The sequence below is a fragment of the Ascaphus truei genome, chromosome 8 (genome assembly GCF_040206685.1).
Source record: "Ascaphus truei isolate aAscTru1 chromosome 8, aAscTru1.hap1, whole genome shotgun sequence".
NCBI classification, from domain to species: Eukaryota; Metazoa; Chordata; class Amphibia; order Anura; family Ascaphidae; genus Ascaphus; species Ascaphus truei.
In genome coordinates, this window is record NC_134490.1 from 41,962,261 (window position 1) to 41,976,496 (window position 14,236).

General features: G+C 44.9%; 1 protein-coding gene across 2 annotated transcripts in view; it reads right to left on the bottom strand.

Moving 5' to 3' along the window:
• Window positions 1-14,236, bottom strand: part of LOC142501593 (solute carrier family 12 member 2-like) — a 155,114-nt gene that overhangs the window by 29,938 nt on the left and 110,940 nt on the right. For both annotated transcript variants that reach the window (XM_075611663.1, XM_075611662.1), the window contains 4 exons: window positions 10,160-10,315; window positions 9,489-9,588; window positions 4,849-4,960; window positions 4,431-4,571 (listed from right to left, as the gene is read on the bottom strand). In XM_075611663.1, the coding sequence (XP_075467778.1) occupies window positions 4,431-4,571; window positions 4,849-4,960; window positions 9,489-9,588; window positions 10,160-10,315 (509 nt within the window). The remainder of the gene's footprint in view (window positions 1-4,430; window positions 4,572-4,848; window positions 4,961-9,488; window positions 9,589-10,159; window positions 10,316-14,236) is intronic.

A 14,236-nucleotide genomic window follows, 5' to 3' on the forward strand; every position in this document is an offset into this window, starting at 1 on the left:
CGTGCTCCCCCCCCCCCCCCCCGGCGCCCGCTCGATGTGGCGTCTGGCTGAGCGGCGGTAGGAAGCACCCTGTGTGTGTGGGCCTGAGGCTGAGGCGGGACGCGCAGTGGGCCTGAGGCTGAGGCGGGACGCGCAGTGACTTACCTGAGCGGGTGGTAGCGCCGGGGAGGTAAGGGACCGGCTGGGGTAGGAGGGCCGCGCTTCCCGTCCGGAGCCAGTGCAGGACGGCGCACGTGAGGGGGGGGGGAGTGGGGCGGACAGAGGGTGTGTGTGTGTGTGTATAGAGCTGCTGTGTTGTGTGTGTGTGTGTGTGTGTATAGAGCTGCTGTGTTGTGTGAGGGGGGGGAGGGGGCGGACAGAGGGTGTGTGTGTGTGTATAGAGCTGCTGTGTTGTGTGTGTGTGTGTGTGTGTGTGTATAGAGCTGCTGTGTTGTGTGTGTGTGTGTGTGTGTGTGTGTGTGTGTGTGTGTGTGTGTATAGAGCTGCTGTGTTGTGTGTGTGTGTGTGTGTGTGTGTATAGAGCTGCTGTGTTGTGTGTGTGTGTGTGTATAGAGCTGCTGTGTTGTGTGTGTGTGTAGAGCTGCTGTGTTGTGTGTGTGTGTGTGTGTGTGTATAGAGCTGCTGTGTTGTGTGTGTGTGTGTGTATAGAGCTGCTGTGTTGTGTGTGTGTGTGTGTGTGTGTGGGCCGTCACTCCGCCTCAGGCCAATGAGAGGTGTGCGGGGGCGGGCGACCCAAGGGACCAATGAGATTTCCCCTAGGGACACCGGACATCCAGGCAGGCAAACATACAGTGCTTTCACTAATATAGTATAAGATGCTAAGAGAGAGGGCGGACCCCGCATCCACAAGACTGATAAAGGTAACTAAATACTGACTGCAATAATATAGATACTTAATAGTATGTCAGTGGTGCTACCTGGGCCTAGTAATGTGTTAAACAGAAGAAGAGAAAGGAGCCCAAAATTATAGCACTCTAGTATACCATATGAATATACAAAAATACACAATTTATTTATTAACTGTCACAGAACAAATATAAAAGAAAGCATAGAATATATAAAATCAGGCATAGATCCCCTGTACGTAAAACATGGCAATCGCTCACTAACATGCAAATCAATTAGGACACAATATCTCAGATGAGAAAATCACAACCCAATAGGGTCTCAAGCAGAGGGGGAGATTATACTACAAATGTAGCACAGAGCTGCAGTATGGAGAAAATAGCTATATCCAACCTATCAAATCACCCACTAGACAATTCATGGGAATAATGTAAAATGGTCCCTAGAAGGCTGAACAAAGCTACCCACTGCGCATGTTTCCAAAGACGTCATTGGCATAAGCCTAGCAGTACAATATAGTGCGGCACTATCCCTTCAATTGGGCATAACTGGCAGGTGATTCAACTCACACGGGGAAGTGCCCAATTGAAGGGATAGTGTCGCACTATATTGTACTGCTGGGCTTATGCCAATGACGTCTTTGGAAACATGCGGAGTGGGTAGGTTTTCAATGAACACTCCTGTAAGCTATTCAGATAATATGTATCATGCAAATTCTCACCAGGTGACGGCGTTTTGAGGCATAATTACAATCCTTTTTAAGTTTGCACGTTATCCTGCCTACCCCACCACTCCCAGTTGAAGGCATCTGGCCGAAACGCGTAGGAGTGGGTGCTGTAGGCAGGATCCCCTGGTCTGTCCCCCCTTAGGGACACGTAATTATACTTTGAGCAGCTGCTCCATGCTTTTTCTTTGACACTGTGTTTTTCATGCTTTGGTGGAATGTGTTTCATGAGTCCTTCACCCACAGCTTTTGATTGCTGTATAGCTGTGTTCAGCCTTCTAGGGACCATTTTATATTATTCCCATTAATTGTCTAGTGGGTGATTTGATAGGCTGGATATAGCTATTTTCTCCATACTGCAGCTATGTGCTACATTTGTAGTATAATCTCCCCCTCTGCTTGGGTTGTGATTTTCTCATCTGAGATATTGTGTTCTATGCTTTCTTTTATATTTGTTCTGTGACAGTTAATAAATAAATTGTGTATTTTTGTATATTCATATGGTATACTAGAGTGCTATAATTTTGGGCTCCTTTCTCTTCTTCTGTTTAACGCATATATATATGTTGTGGTTACTTTGGGGGTTCAATATGAGCTTATAGGGGTCCTGTATGTTTTATTCATATGGACAGTACAAACAACACAGGGTCATGCCTTAAGGTTGAAGGAAAGGAGATTTCACCAGCAACAAAGGAAGTTCTTTACAGTAAGGGCAGTTAAATGTGACATTCATTACCCATGGAGACTGTGATGGCAGATGCAATGGACATTTTCAAAAAAGGTTGGATATCTTTTTAGAAAGGAAAGGTATACAGGGATATACCAAATAAGTAAACATGGGAAGAATGTTGATCCAGGGAGAAATCTTATTGCCAATATTTGGATACAACAAAAAAGTGCCATTATTTGTAGTCAGGAAACAATTAATTTTTCCCTTATGAGATATCATTAGATGATGTTTCACTGGGATCAAAATACTGTAAATACAAATATAGAATAAGTATCAGTGATCTAAATTTAGCATAGGTTGAACTTGATGGACATACAATATGTCTTTTTTTCAATCTCATCTACTATGTAACTTGCATGTAAGTGTTTTCTTGTAATATACATAACTCTGTATCCCGTTGTACTGCCCTGCGGAATATGTTGGAGCTTTACAAATAAACGATAATAATATCAAATAAATATCAGTCTTGCAGATAATTTCCAAAAGTGTACCAGCCCACAACATGTTTTACCAACCCAAGCCTGCGTACCTTTAGTTGTCCAACTATTTCATTATTACACTCCCCCTCTCATTCTCCCCCTTCTCACTCTCTCATCCTCTCTCTCACTCTATCCCAATCTCTTTTTCTCGGCAAAAAAAGTGGCCTGACCGGAACAGGGAAGAGTGTAAAGCCCAAAATGCGGCTCCATGACAAAGATGGGCTGACAGGGGTAGGAAAGAGTGTAAAGCTCAGTAGGGTCAATTCATTTCAGAGCAGTTGCTGCAGAAACACAAAACGTATTTCCATCAGCTCGCCATAATTTAGATCCTAATGAATGTCGTATGTCCCATTCAGCACGGTCGATATCTTGGAGGGAGAGAAAGTTTAATTAAAACATACAATAGCTGCTGCCATAATGGTAAAGTGGGACTACCTACTGCAGTCGTTTACCCAACTGAGTTTCAGGCTCAACAAGTGGGCAATAATGCTTAAGGGGAAAAAAGCATACAATTAAATAAGTGCAGAAGCATAAAAAAAGGTAATGTCGAAGATGCAGTCACAGGTTAACTAGTCTTGGTCTATGGCAGGGTTGCGCAAAGTGGGAGCGCAAGATTTTTCAGGGGGGGTGCGACGGTTGCAGAGGCCCCACGCTCTTCCCCACGGCATTTAAATTAAATGCCGGGGATCGCGTGAGGCCTCTGCAATGTCTCCAACCTTGTCTTCGGCGGCGCAGTGTCAAATGACGCCGCAGGGGTCACGTGACGTCACATGACCTCATGGCGTCATTTGCCGCCGAAGACAAGAAGGAGGGGGGCGCGAGCCGGTAAGGCGAGCAGGTAGGGGTGCGCAGGGGGAAAAGTTTGCGCACCCCTGGTCTAGTGCAAAAACATTTTAATGGAATAATTATGACTTCAAAGACCCCCTTTTACTAGTTGATCTCAGAGCAATTGCTTATGTCTGAAGGAGCTGGAGTAGCACAGTGGTAATATCACTACCTTTGAGTGCATGAACCCAGTTTGAATCCCATTGGTATCTCTCCTTAATACCTTGGGGAAGTCACTCCTTAATACCTCCGGCAGCAAAATTAAATCGCAAGCGCCTTTGAGCATTGACTAATTCCGCAAAATTCTATGTACTGCCCCATGAACGCTGTCAGCGCTATAAAAGTAACACATTATTATTATATTCATTTTATGTCCTGACAACTAACACCAGGAAGGAAGCATATTTCAGAGGAAGAGAAAAGCTAGAACAAGAGGTTATGCTCTGAAGCTGGAGGGTAGCAGGCTCAGGGGAAATGTGAGGAGGTACTTCACGGAAAGGGTGGTAAATTCATGGAATAACCACCCAGAAGAGAGTAAAGAGATGACATTTTTTTTTTGCGATAGACACAAGGGGAAAGAAATATGAAAGAAACCAAAGGATCTAATAAGGTCTGAGGTTTCACAGCAGATACAAAACGAGCAGACTGGTGGGCCAAGTGGTTCTTATCTGCAGTCAAATTCTATGTTTTCACGATCCAGTCCTGGAATTGCATTCCCATTTTGGTAGTTTCTTCGAAACTGGTGGTAAGACCTGAAGAATGGATCATTTTCCCCCTATGGAGTTAGTTGGCAATGCTTACATATTATTATTAATATACCACTTACTTGGAGCAGGTAGAGCACACCCTGGCGAAACTGCTCAGCGCATACAGGGGAGTAGAAGGCTTTCTTTTTGCGCTGGATTAACCACCTCTGGTACTTGGCCTGGTTTAAGGTCATCTCCTTCAGACAGTGTCCGCGCGATCCCTGCAAAGCAGTCAGCAGATCCCCTTATACAACAATGGCAAGACCACACTTATCAGGTCATTCCCCTCCCCATGCTACTATAACCACTCCACAGAAGTCTCACTGACACAAGAGGGCAGAAATTGAACAAAAACCATTAATACATTGATGTAAAGTGACACAGAGTTAAAATAACACAAATTGCACCTGTTTTTAGAACAATACTTTAGTTGCTACAAATCCCTCAGTCTATTTTCTCGGAGACTCTGAGCACGTAATTATGACGCGCCGGACTCACCACATGTACGTGTCCGCAGATCATGAGACCCACATTTTTGGTAAAGGAGTGCACCAGGTCCACTAAGGCTGGACGTGTTACTGGGGATCCTGTCAGGACAAGGCACTGAGGTCTGAGGGGAGAGGACAATATGGCATTTAAGTAGTCCCAAGTAGAACCCAATTGAACCAAATGACAGGTATGTTTAATGTAAACAAGGCTTAAATAATGCAAATGAAATAAAACATTGTACAACCTTAAATTGTTGCTTTAAATAGGACGTACCAAAGTGACCTAATGACAATGACATGATTAATGGTATAAAACAGGGCTGTCAAACATGTGGCCTGCCAGACCCCCGGACACCAGCTACCGGGACATGAGGGGAGAGCTGGTGTGGAGGAGGGGCCTGTAATGCCTCTTCCATGCTGCTACCACAATGAATGCAGCAGGAACTGTCGCGAGGCTTGCCGGGCAAATAGGAGTGCTGGAGGGGTATTAAGTGTGAGTGTCTGTGTGGGGGGGGGAGGGTATTAAGAGTGCAGGGGGGTAATATTAAGTGTGGGCATGGGGATATTAAAGGTGACGAGTGGGGGATATTGAGCAAGACGGGGGAGGATATTAAGGGTGACGGGGAGGATATTTAGGGTGATGGGGAGGATATTAAGCGTGACGGGGGAGGATATTAAGGGTGACGGGGGAGGATACTAAGGGTGACAGGGTAGGATATTAAGGGTGACGGGGGAGGATATTAAGGGTGACGGGGGAGGATATTAAGGGTGACGGGGGAGGATATTAAGGGTGACGGGGGAGGATACTAAGGGTGACGGGGGAGGATATTAAGGGTGACGGGGGAGGATATTAAGGGTGACAGGGGAGGATATTAAGGGTGAAGGGGGAGGATACTAAGGGTGACGGGGAGGATACTAAGGGTGACGGGGGAGGATACTAAGGGTGACGGGGGAGGAAATTAAGGGTGACAGGTAGGATATTAAGGGTGACGGGGAGGATATTAGCGTGACAGGTAGGATATTAAGGGTGACGGGGGAGGATACTAAGGGTGACGGGGGAGGATACTAAGGGTGACGGGGCAGGATACTAAGGGTGACGGGGAAGGATATTAGCGTGACAAGTAGGATATTAAGGGTGACGGGGGAGGATATTAAGGGTGACAGGTAGGATATTAAGGGTGACAGGTAGGATATTAAGGGTGACAGGGGAGGATATTAGCGTGACAGGTAGGATATTAAGGGTGATGGGGAAGATTAAGTTTGGGGGTGATATTAAGAGGGTGTGACTGCTGGGGATATTAAGAGCGTGTGTGAGGGATATTAAAGCGGCAATCGATGCCTTTTTTTTTTTACAAGATTAAGCAGGAGGTCTCTGGACCTGAACCCTATTAATTTCTGCTCCTGGGACCCTCTGCTTCCGGAGATACTGACCTTCGTAGAAGCTGCCTGTAGCCACTCCTGGTTTCACATTATGGAAACTTTTCAAAGCTCCTGCAGCCTATGGACCAATTGGAAGCTGTGACATCACCCAGCGGCTTCCTATTGGCCCATGTGACTCGGGAGTATTAAATGGCAAAAAACTGCAGGAGATACTGGCACCCCCTTCTGAGGTAAGTATCTCTGGAAGAAGGTGGTCCCCTGACCTCAAATTAATGGGGTTCAGCTCCAGAGACCACATGCTTCAATCCTATAATAATGTTTTTGTTTTTTTAAACAGCTTGGATTGCTTCTTTAAGAATGTAACAAGAGACAGGGGGTGCCCAATGCTGCATCCAATTGACAAAACATATAAAGTAAAATACTTCAATAATAATAATTGGTTATTTAGTTAACCCTTTGGCCAAAGGCGTCATAAGCCTGCATACCAACGTCAAGGTATAACCAAAATAATGCAGGTCCTACACTACACTGTGAACCCTTCCTTTTACCTCTGTGAGAGGGGAAAAAAACATAATGGGTCTTGTTCCTGCAGCAAGTGAAATGACCTTCCAAGTTAAAAGGGTGAAGGAGGAGGAGTGAGCTCTGGGGGGAGGTGCCACAGCCTCCAAAGAGACATAGGTTAACACAGATACCCAGCAAGCTCAAACTCCCACACCCACCACAAAGTGAATATATATTTATGTCAACCAGAGAGCTACTGAGCGTGGCAATTGTATATAACAAGAGACAGGGGGTGCCCAATGCTGCATCCAATTGACAAAACATATAAAGTAAAATACTACAATAATAATAATTGGTTATTTAGTTAACCCTTTGGCCAAAGGTGTCATAAGCCTGCATACCAACGTCAAGGTCTAACCAAAATAATGCAGGTCCTACACTACACTGTGAACCCTTCCTTTTACCTCTGTGAGAGGGGAAAAAAACATAATGGGTCTTGTTCCTGCAGCAAGTGAAATGACCTTCCAAGTTAAAAGGGTGAAGGAGGAGGAGTGAGCTCTGGGGGGAGGTGCCACAGCCTCCAAAGAGACATAGGTTAACACAGATACCCAGCAAGCTCAAACTCCCACACCCACCACAAAGTGAATATATATTTATGTCAACCAGAGAGCTACTGAGCGTGGCAATTGTATATAACAAGAGACAGGGGGTGCCCAATGCTGCATCCAATTGACAAAACATATAAAGTAAAATACTACAATAATAATAATTGGTTATTTAGTTAACCCTTTGGCCAAAGGCGTCATAAGCCTGCATACCAACGTCAAGGTATAACCAAAATAATGCAGGTCCTACACTACACTGTGAACCCTTCCTTTTACCTCTGTGAGAGGGGAAAAAACCATAATGGGTCTTGTTCCTGCAGCAAGTGAAATGACCTTCCAAGTTAAAAGGGTGAAGGAGGAGGAGTGAGCTCTGGGGGGAGGTGCCACAGCCTCCAAAGAGACATAGGTTAACACAGATACCCAGCAAGCTCAAACTCCCACACCCACCACAAAGTGAATATATATTTATGTCAACCAGAGAGCTACTGAGCGTGGCAATTGTATATAACAAGAGACAGGGGGTGCCCAATGCTGCATCCAATTGACAAAACATATAAAGTAAAATACTTCAATAATAATAATTGGTTATTTAGTTAAATGACCTTCCAAGTTAAAAGGGTGAAGGAGGAGGAGTGAGCTCTGGGGGGAGGTGCCACAGCCTCCAAAGAGACATAGGTTAACACAGATACCCAGCAAGCTCAAACTCCCACACCCACCACAAAGTGAATAATATTATATTATATTCTTTAAGAATGGGTGGTGGGGGGGGGGTATTAAGAGTGGGGATATTAAGAGTGGGTAGAGGGGGGATATTAAGAGTGGATGAGGGGGATATTAAGAGTGGGTGAGGGGGATATTAAGAGTGGGTGAGGGGGGATATTAAGAGTGGGTGAGGGGGGATATTAAGAGTGGGTAGAGGGGGGATATTAAGAATTGGTGAGGGGGGATATTAAGAGTGGGTAGGGGAGATATTAAGAGTGGGTAGGGGGGATATTAAGAGTGGGTAGGGGAGATATTAAGAGTGGTTGGGGGGATATTAAGAGTGGATGAGGGGGGATATTAAGAGTTGGCGAGGGGGGGATATTAAGAGTGTGTGAGGGGGGATATTAAGAGTGGTTGGGGGGATATTAAGAGTTGATGAGCGTTGATATTAAGAGTGGTGAGGGGGATATTACGAGTGGTGAGGGGGGATATTAAGAGTGGGTAAGGGGGATATTAAGAGTGGGTAGGGGGGATATTAAGAGTGGGTAGGGGGGATATTAAGAGTGGTTGGGGTGATATTAAGAGTGGATGAGGGGGGATATTAAGAGTTGGTGAGGAAGGGATATTAAGAGTGTGTGAGGGGGGATATTAAGAGTGTGTGATGGGGCATATTAAGAGTGTGTGAGGGGGGATATTAAGAGTGGTTGGGGGGGATATTAAGAGTGGATGAGGGGGGATATTAAGAGTTGTGAGGGAGGGATATTAAGAGTGTGTGAGGGGGGATATTAAGAGTGTGTGATGGGGGATATTAAGAGTGTGTGAGGGGGGATATTAAGAGTGTAGAGGGGGGATATTAAGAGTGTAGAGGGGGGATATTAAGAGTGTGTGATGGGGGATATTAAGAGTGTGTGAGGGGGGATATTAAGAGTGTAGAGTGGGGATATTAAGAGTGTAGAGGGGGGATATTAAGAGTGTAGAGTGGGGATATTAAGAGTGTAGAGGGGGTATAAGAGTGTGGAAGGTGGGGAGAGAAATAAAGAGAAGGCAGGGACATGAGAGAGAAGGGGGAGGAGTGAGGGAGAAAAAGAGGGGGAAGAATAAGCTTAATGCAGGCATCTAGCATACAGCCAAACTCCTATGTTTTATATATGCGTATTTTGAAAATGTAGGGTACGCATATCCCGAATGAATTCTATGAAATCGAATCAGGTCCCTCATATGAAATGAGTTTGACACCCTTGGTTTAAAGGGTTAATTTTACATAGGATGTGACATAATGGCATGACATGTTTAATGGGTTAAAGGGTCAGTCCCATGTAGGACCAAATGAAAAGTACAATAGCTTCCATTACCAACTTGCTTTCACAGCCACTGGTGTACCCCCCCACGGTCCTACTGAGCACAGGTTGAAAACCTTAGAAATAAGAGTCCCATTACAGGAGGAACAAGGGGTGTTTGTTACCTGAAGTTCTTGACATGATCCTCCACCCCGGACAGACGAATAGAGTGCTGCAGTGCATTGAGATAAGTGAGGGCTTGCGTGGACGATCCCCAGTTCACATCTGCAAATATACCACGAGCACAGAGGAGAAAGCAGTCAGCCAAGAAGCACCCTTCCCCTTTACTTTTATCTTCAGCAAGTATTCAGGGTTCTAGGACTTGAGGTGTAGTGGTTAAGTGTTTGGTCTTGAATATACAATCTTGTGAGGTAAATTCCAGCCTCAGTTACTAAACGCTCATAGGAAAATTGTAATCCTGCGGAGCCAGTCAAAAAGCTACTTATTTTATAAAATATTTAACAATCTCATTGGCCTGCTTAAATTAATTTAACTATGCTAAGAGCAAAGATTAATTTAAGGAGGCCAATTAAATTGTTACATTGTGTACAATTGGTTGTTTCTTCGGCCAGTTATGTGAGATTGTACCTTTAAATGTAGATTGTTTTTAGGATCAGGCGAAGTACTGCAACTTCTTTAAGCCTGTCTAACCAAATATAATATAATATATACAGTATATACACGTACAGTACTGTATACATTTAGATATATGTTTACTATATGAGCTGTAAATACATTAGTTACTTAATATCTAAATCATTTTAGGTTATGAAACAGGACTAAGTATTTAACTCACCTGGCTTCTGGTAGGTCACGTATATATACAGACTCAGGATTATAATGCAGGTGAGCAGAGCTGCCTGCCAATTGATCACAAACATCACTCCGCAGCATAGCACTGCTCCGAACAGGGACACCCACAGGTTGTAATACTTAAACGCAGGTCTCCAGCCTGTGATAGAGATAGGGGTACATTTATAAACCAGCACGTCTTGATTCCCCCCCCTTTTATAGTGCTGACAGTGTATGCAGCTCTATACTTACAATTTTGCAAGCATAATAAGTCCTCTGCCTCATAGACCTTACAAACTACTTTTGGGCACAGGGAGATAAAGTAACTTGCCTAAGGTCACAAGGAGTGGACACTGGGAGTTGAATCAGACTCTCCTGCTTCAAAGGCAGAGTCACTGTTTTCAAAGTGAAGTACTTTACTCACTGTAGCTAGTCAGTAGTGTGCCCTTGATTGGATATATTTATATGTACACAGAGGGGCCTTCATTTTTTTTCTTATACCTGTAATGGTCTACGGCAGGAGGCCACTCATCCACCATGGGGGCCAGCGCATAAAACACACAGGCCCTGATCCACAAAGCTCCGTTATTGACTTAACGAGGTATGAACCTAAGTTAATGCATCATTAAGTGCTGACTGGTATCTTCAAAGCTCAGTAATGCAGTGTTAGGCTAAGGCCCCGCTGCACACGCCCGCACGACCGCCTTGCTTGCCGGCGGCGCGTGTAATTCACTACACAGAGATTTGTGGCGAATTTTTTTCCGGCGCGGGGGGGCATGGCCAAAACGGGTGGGAGGGCGCGGCCATGACGCGAGGGGACGGGATCGCCCCACAGCGCAGCACTGCAGCTGCCCCTCAGCCCCCGCAGCTCCATGGCACCCTCGGCCCCCTCAGCACCCTCACACACTCACAGGCACTCACACACTCACAGGCACACACACACAGGCACCCTCACACACTCACAGGCACTCAAATACACACAGGCACTCACATACACACAGGCACTCACACACACAAATACACCCGGGTGGGGGCGAATCGGAGGGGGATCAGAGCAGGAGGGAAATCGGAAGGGGGATCGGAGCAGAGTGGGGAAATTGGAGCAGGGGGTGAATGGAACGGGGGGGGGATCAGAGCAGGGAAATCGGAACGGGAGGGTGAATGGAACGGCGGGATCAGAGCAGGTGTGGGGGGGGGGGAAATCGGATTGGCTGCTGGGATCCAATCCGTGATTGGTTCCTTTGCATGCCACGTGACGAGGCACTTGCCGAAATCACAAGCTCCTTGTAGCTCCGGCTGGCTGACGCGTCACAGCACGCAGTCAGCCACGCTGGAAGGAGCCAGCGGGGACATCAAAAACAGAGGCAAGCAGCTGGTGGCCCGCGGCCTCGCGTGCCGCCGGCCGCAGCGGGACCAAAGCCCAAAGTGCCGTTTTCTGCCTTAACAGGCCCCTGCTCTGCTACCTGTATAACGGACATTATTGCTAATTACTGTATATGCAAAAGAGTTTCCTGTATGTATTAACAATACTTTTTTTTTAGTGGCGGGAGAGAGAGCAATATTCGAATGAGATTACCAACGGATGGTGTTTTTGCATATAATTAGCTTTGTGTATTGGCGTTAACCTCAGGGAATTTAACGTCCATTACCGATTTTGATAACATAACATTATGAGCCCTGACTTTGTGGATCTGGGCTCAAGCCTACTGCAGAACCTCTCTCTTGAAGAAATGTCAATCACTGTTCTGCTTCCGAAGTCACGCGACACAATGCCTTGCATAGCGCTATATAAGGCATCATGGGTGCAGCTCTGGAAAGCAGAGTGGTGATTGACAAAAAAATTTAAGCTCCATAAGTCACCTCCAGTTTTCCACTCATCCCGGCTGAGTGGATGAGAGGGTTTTTCGAGTCCAATATAGATATGTTCTCAAGTGGGACTACAGTTAAAGAGCTCAGTGTTTTTCCTGCTTTTCTGTATCACACTCTAATGATGTGACCTTTCCAGCCTCCTCTAGCCATTTTATTATTCATATCCGCCTGCTGCTCTGTTCTCTACTTGTTTGATGGGAACATCTTGACTGTACAGTACTCTGACCACAGGATACCAGAGCAAACAGGAGCTGCTACTATTGGAAACCTATATAAAAAGGTGCAGAAGAAAAATCAATCAGTGACAGGTTTCCACCCTTTCTCTACCAGAGGGTCCTGCTATGCGTTGCTCTGGCATTGAAGCAGGTAAGAAGCTAAATCTGGGTGACTGACACCTTTCTCACATACTGTAAGTTTTTTTTAAATCCTTTTTTAAGTCAGTTTACAAACACGGTGAGATGAGACGTAGGAGTGGATTCATTTCCTCTGGCTACTCCCTTTGTTCTTATATTACTGTGTAGTTCATAGAAAGCGAGCGAAAAAGAGTAGCACTCAAAAATAGTGGTAAAGTGGTTAGTATTTATCCAACGTTTCCGTCCAACACAGCAGACCTTTCTCAACGTCTAGACGCATAGGTTTTCCTGCCTGACACACTGGACTCCCTCTCCTCCCCCCTCTCTTTATCTGATCACCTCCGCCCGAGGATGCCGAAGGCATGGTGGAGAGATACGGCCAGGCTTGTGGAGTGCCGAGAGGTGGGTGAAGTACTCATTGACAGCCTCGGAAAGAGCGGACCTCCCCTGCAGAAACAAAATCCTTGTGCAGGGGCTAACGGGAAAGGGGAGGAGCTCAACTCCTGTCGGACCCTGAACTGAGTAGATAACACACAACAGAGCCGGAACAATAGCAATCAGCCCTGGTCCATCGGGGACACAGAGGTAGTGCATGTGGCTTGGTGCACTGAGAAACACCTCTTGAAGGCCTGAGTAGGGGGCAGGATTGTACATACTGCACTGAGGAATAATATGTGCTCACAATAAGCTCTTCATTACCCTCCAGACAGGTGCAGCAACTTTCCCCCAAGAGAAATGCTAGTTATGCAGATTATATTTTACTGAAAAAGTGTTCTCTACAGTAATATCATGTGCTAAAAGGAACCATATTTTCTCTAAACACAATTTAATCTAGAATCCTAAGAGTGACACTAAAAGAAACTGCGTTGCCCACTACATTGTACACTGTTCAAACAGACACCACAATATTGTCAGATGTTACTGTAATGATCCTTGTACAACTCAATATGTTACATAGTTACATAGTTACATAGTAGATGAGGTTGAAAAAAGACATAGGTCCATCAAGTTCAACCTATGCTAAATTTAGACAACAGATACTTTATTCTGTATTCTTACTTATTGATCCAGAGGAAGGCAAACAAAAAACCCCATTAAGGGGAAAAATTAATTCCTTCCTGACTCCAAGAATTGGCAATCGGTGTAATCCCTGGATCAACATCCTTCCCATGTATACTTATTTGGTATATCCCTGTATACCTTTCCCATCTAAAAAGATGTCCAACCTTTTTTTTGAACAAATCTATTGTATCTGCCATCACAGTCTCCATGGGTAATGAATTCAAATATGTGATCTGAACTCATTAAATCGCCATCGGGGGTTGGGGGGGGGGAAGGGGGTATGTTGTGCGAGAAACCTGTACAGTATATATACCCGTGAATCTTTATTGCTGCAGATAAATCAAGAGATGATTTACCTCTGACTAAAGGAGATATGAAAAAGCTCTTGAGATAAATATTTATTGGGTGGAGCAAATTAAGACAAATAATGAATTCTATAGTTCTATCAAAGATGAAATGTTAAATCCGATTGGTGAAATTAGAGAAGAAATTTGTGATTTCAGTATACATTTAAGTAATAACGAAACAGCAATATCTTAACATAATAATTCATTTAGAGAGAGAGAAAAATCAATCTCTGCAGTTACAAGATGATTTAGAAAACAGAATGAGATGTAAAAATAAGAATTAAAGGTATTCCAGAACTGATAGGGAATGATATATTCAACTCAGTGGAAAACCTCCTCAACTCCATATTAATGGATGAAACCCAACCACTATGTAATTTGAACACCTCCATAAAACTTTGGGAAGGCCTTTGCCATTTTTATCAACCTTGCAACATCACTGCGAGATTC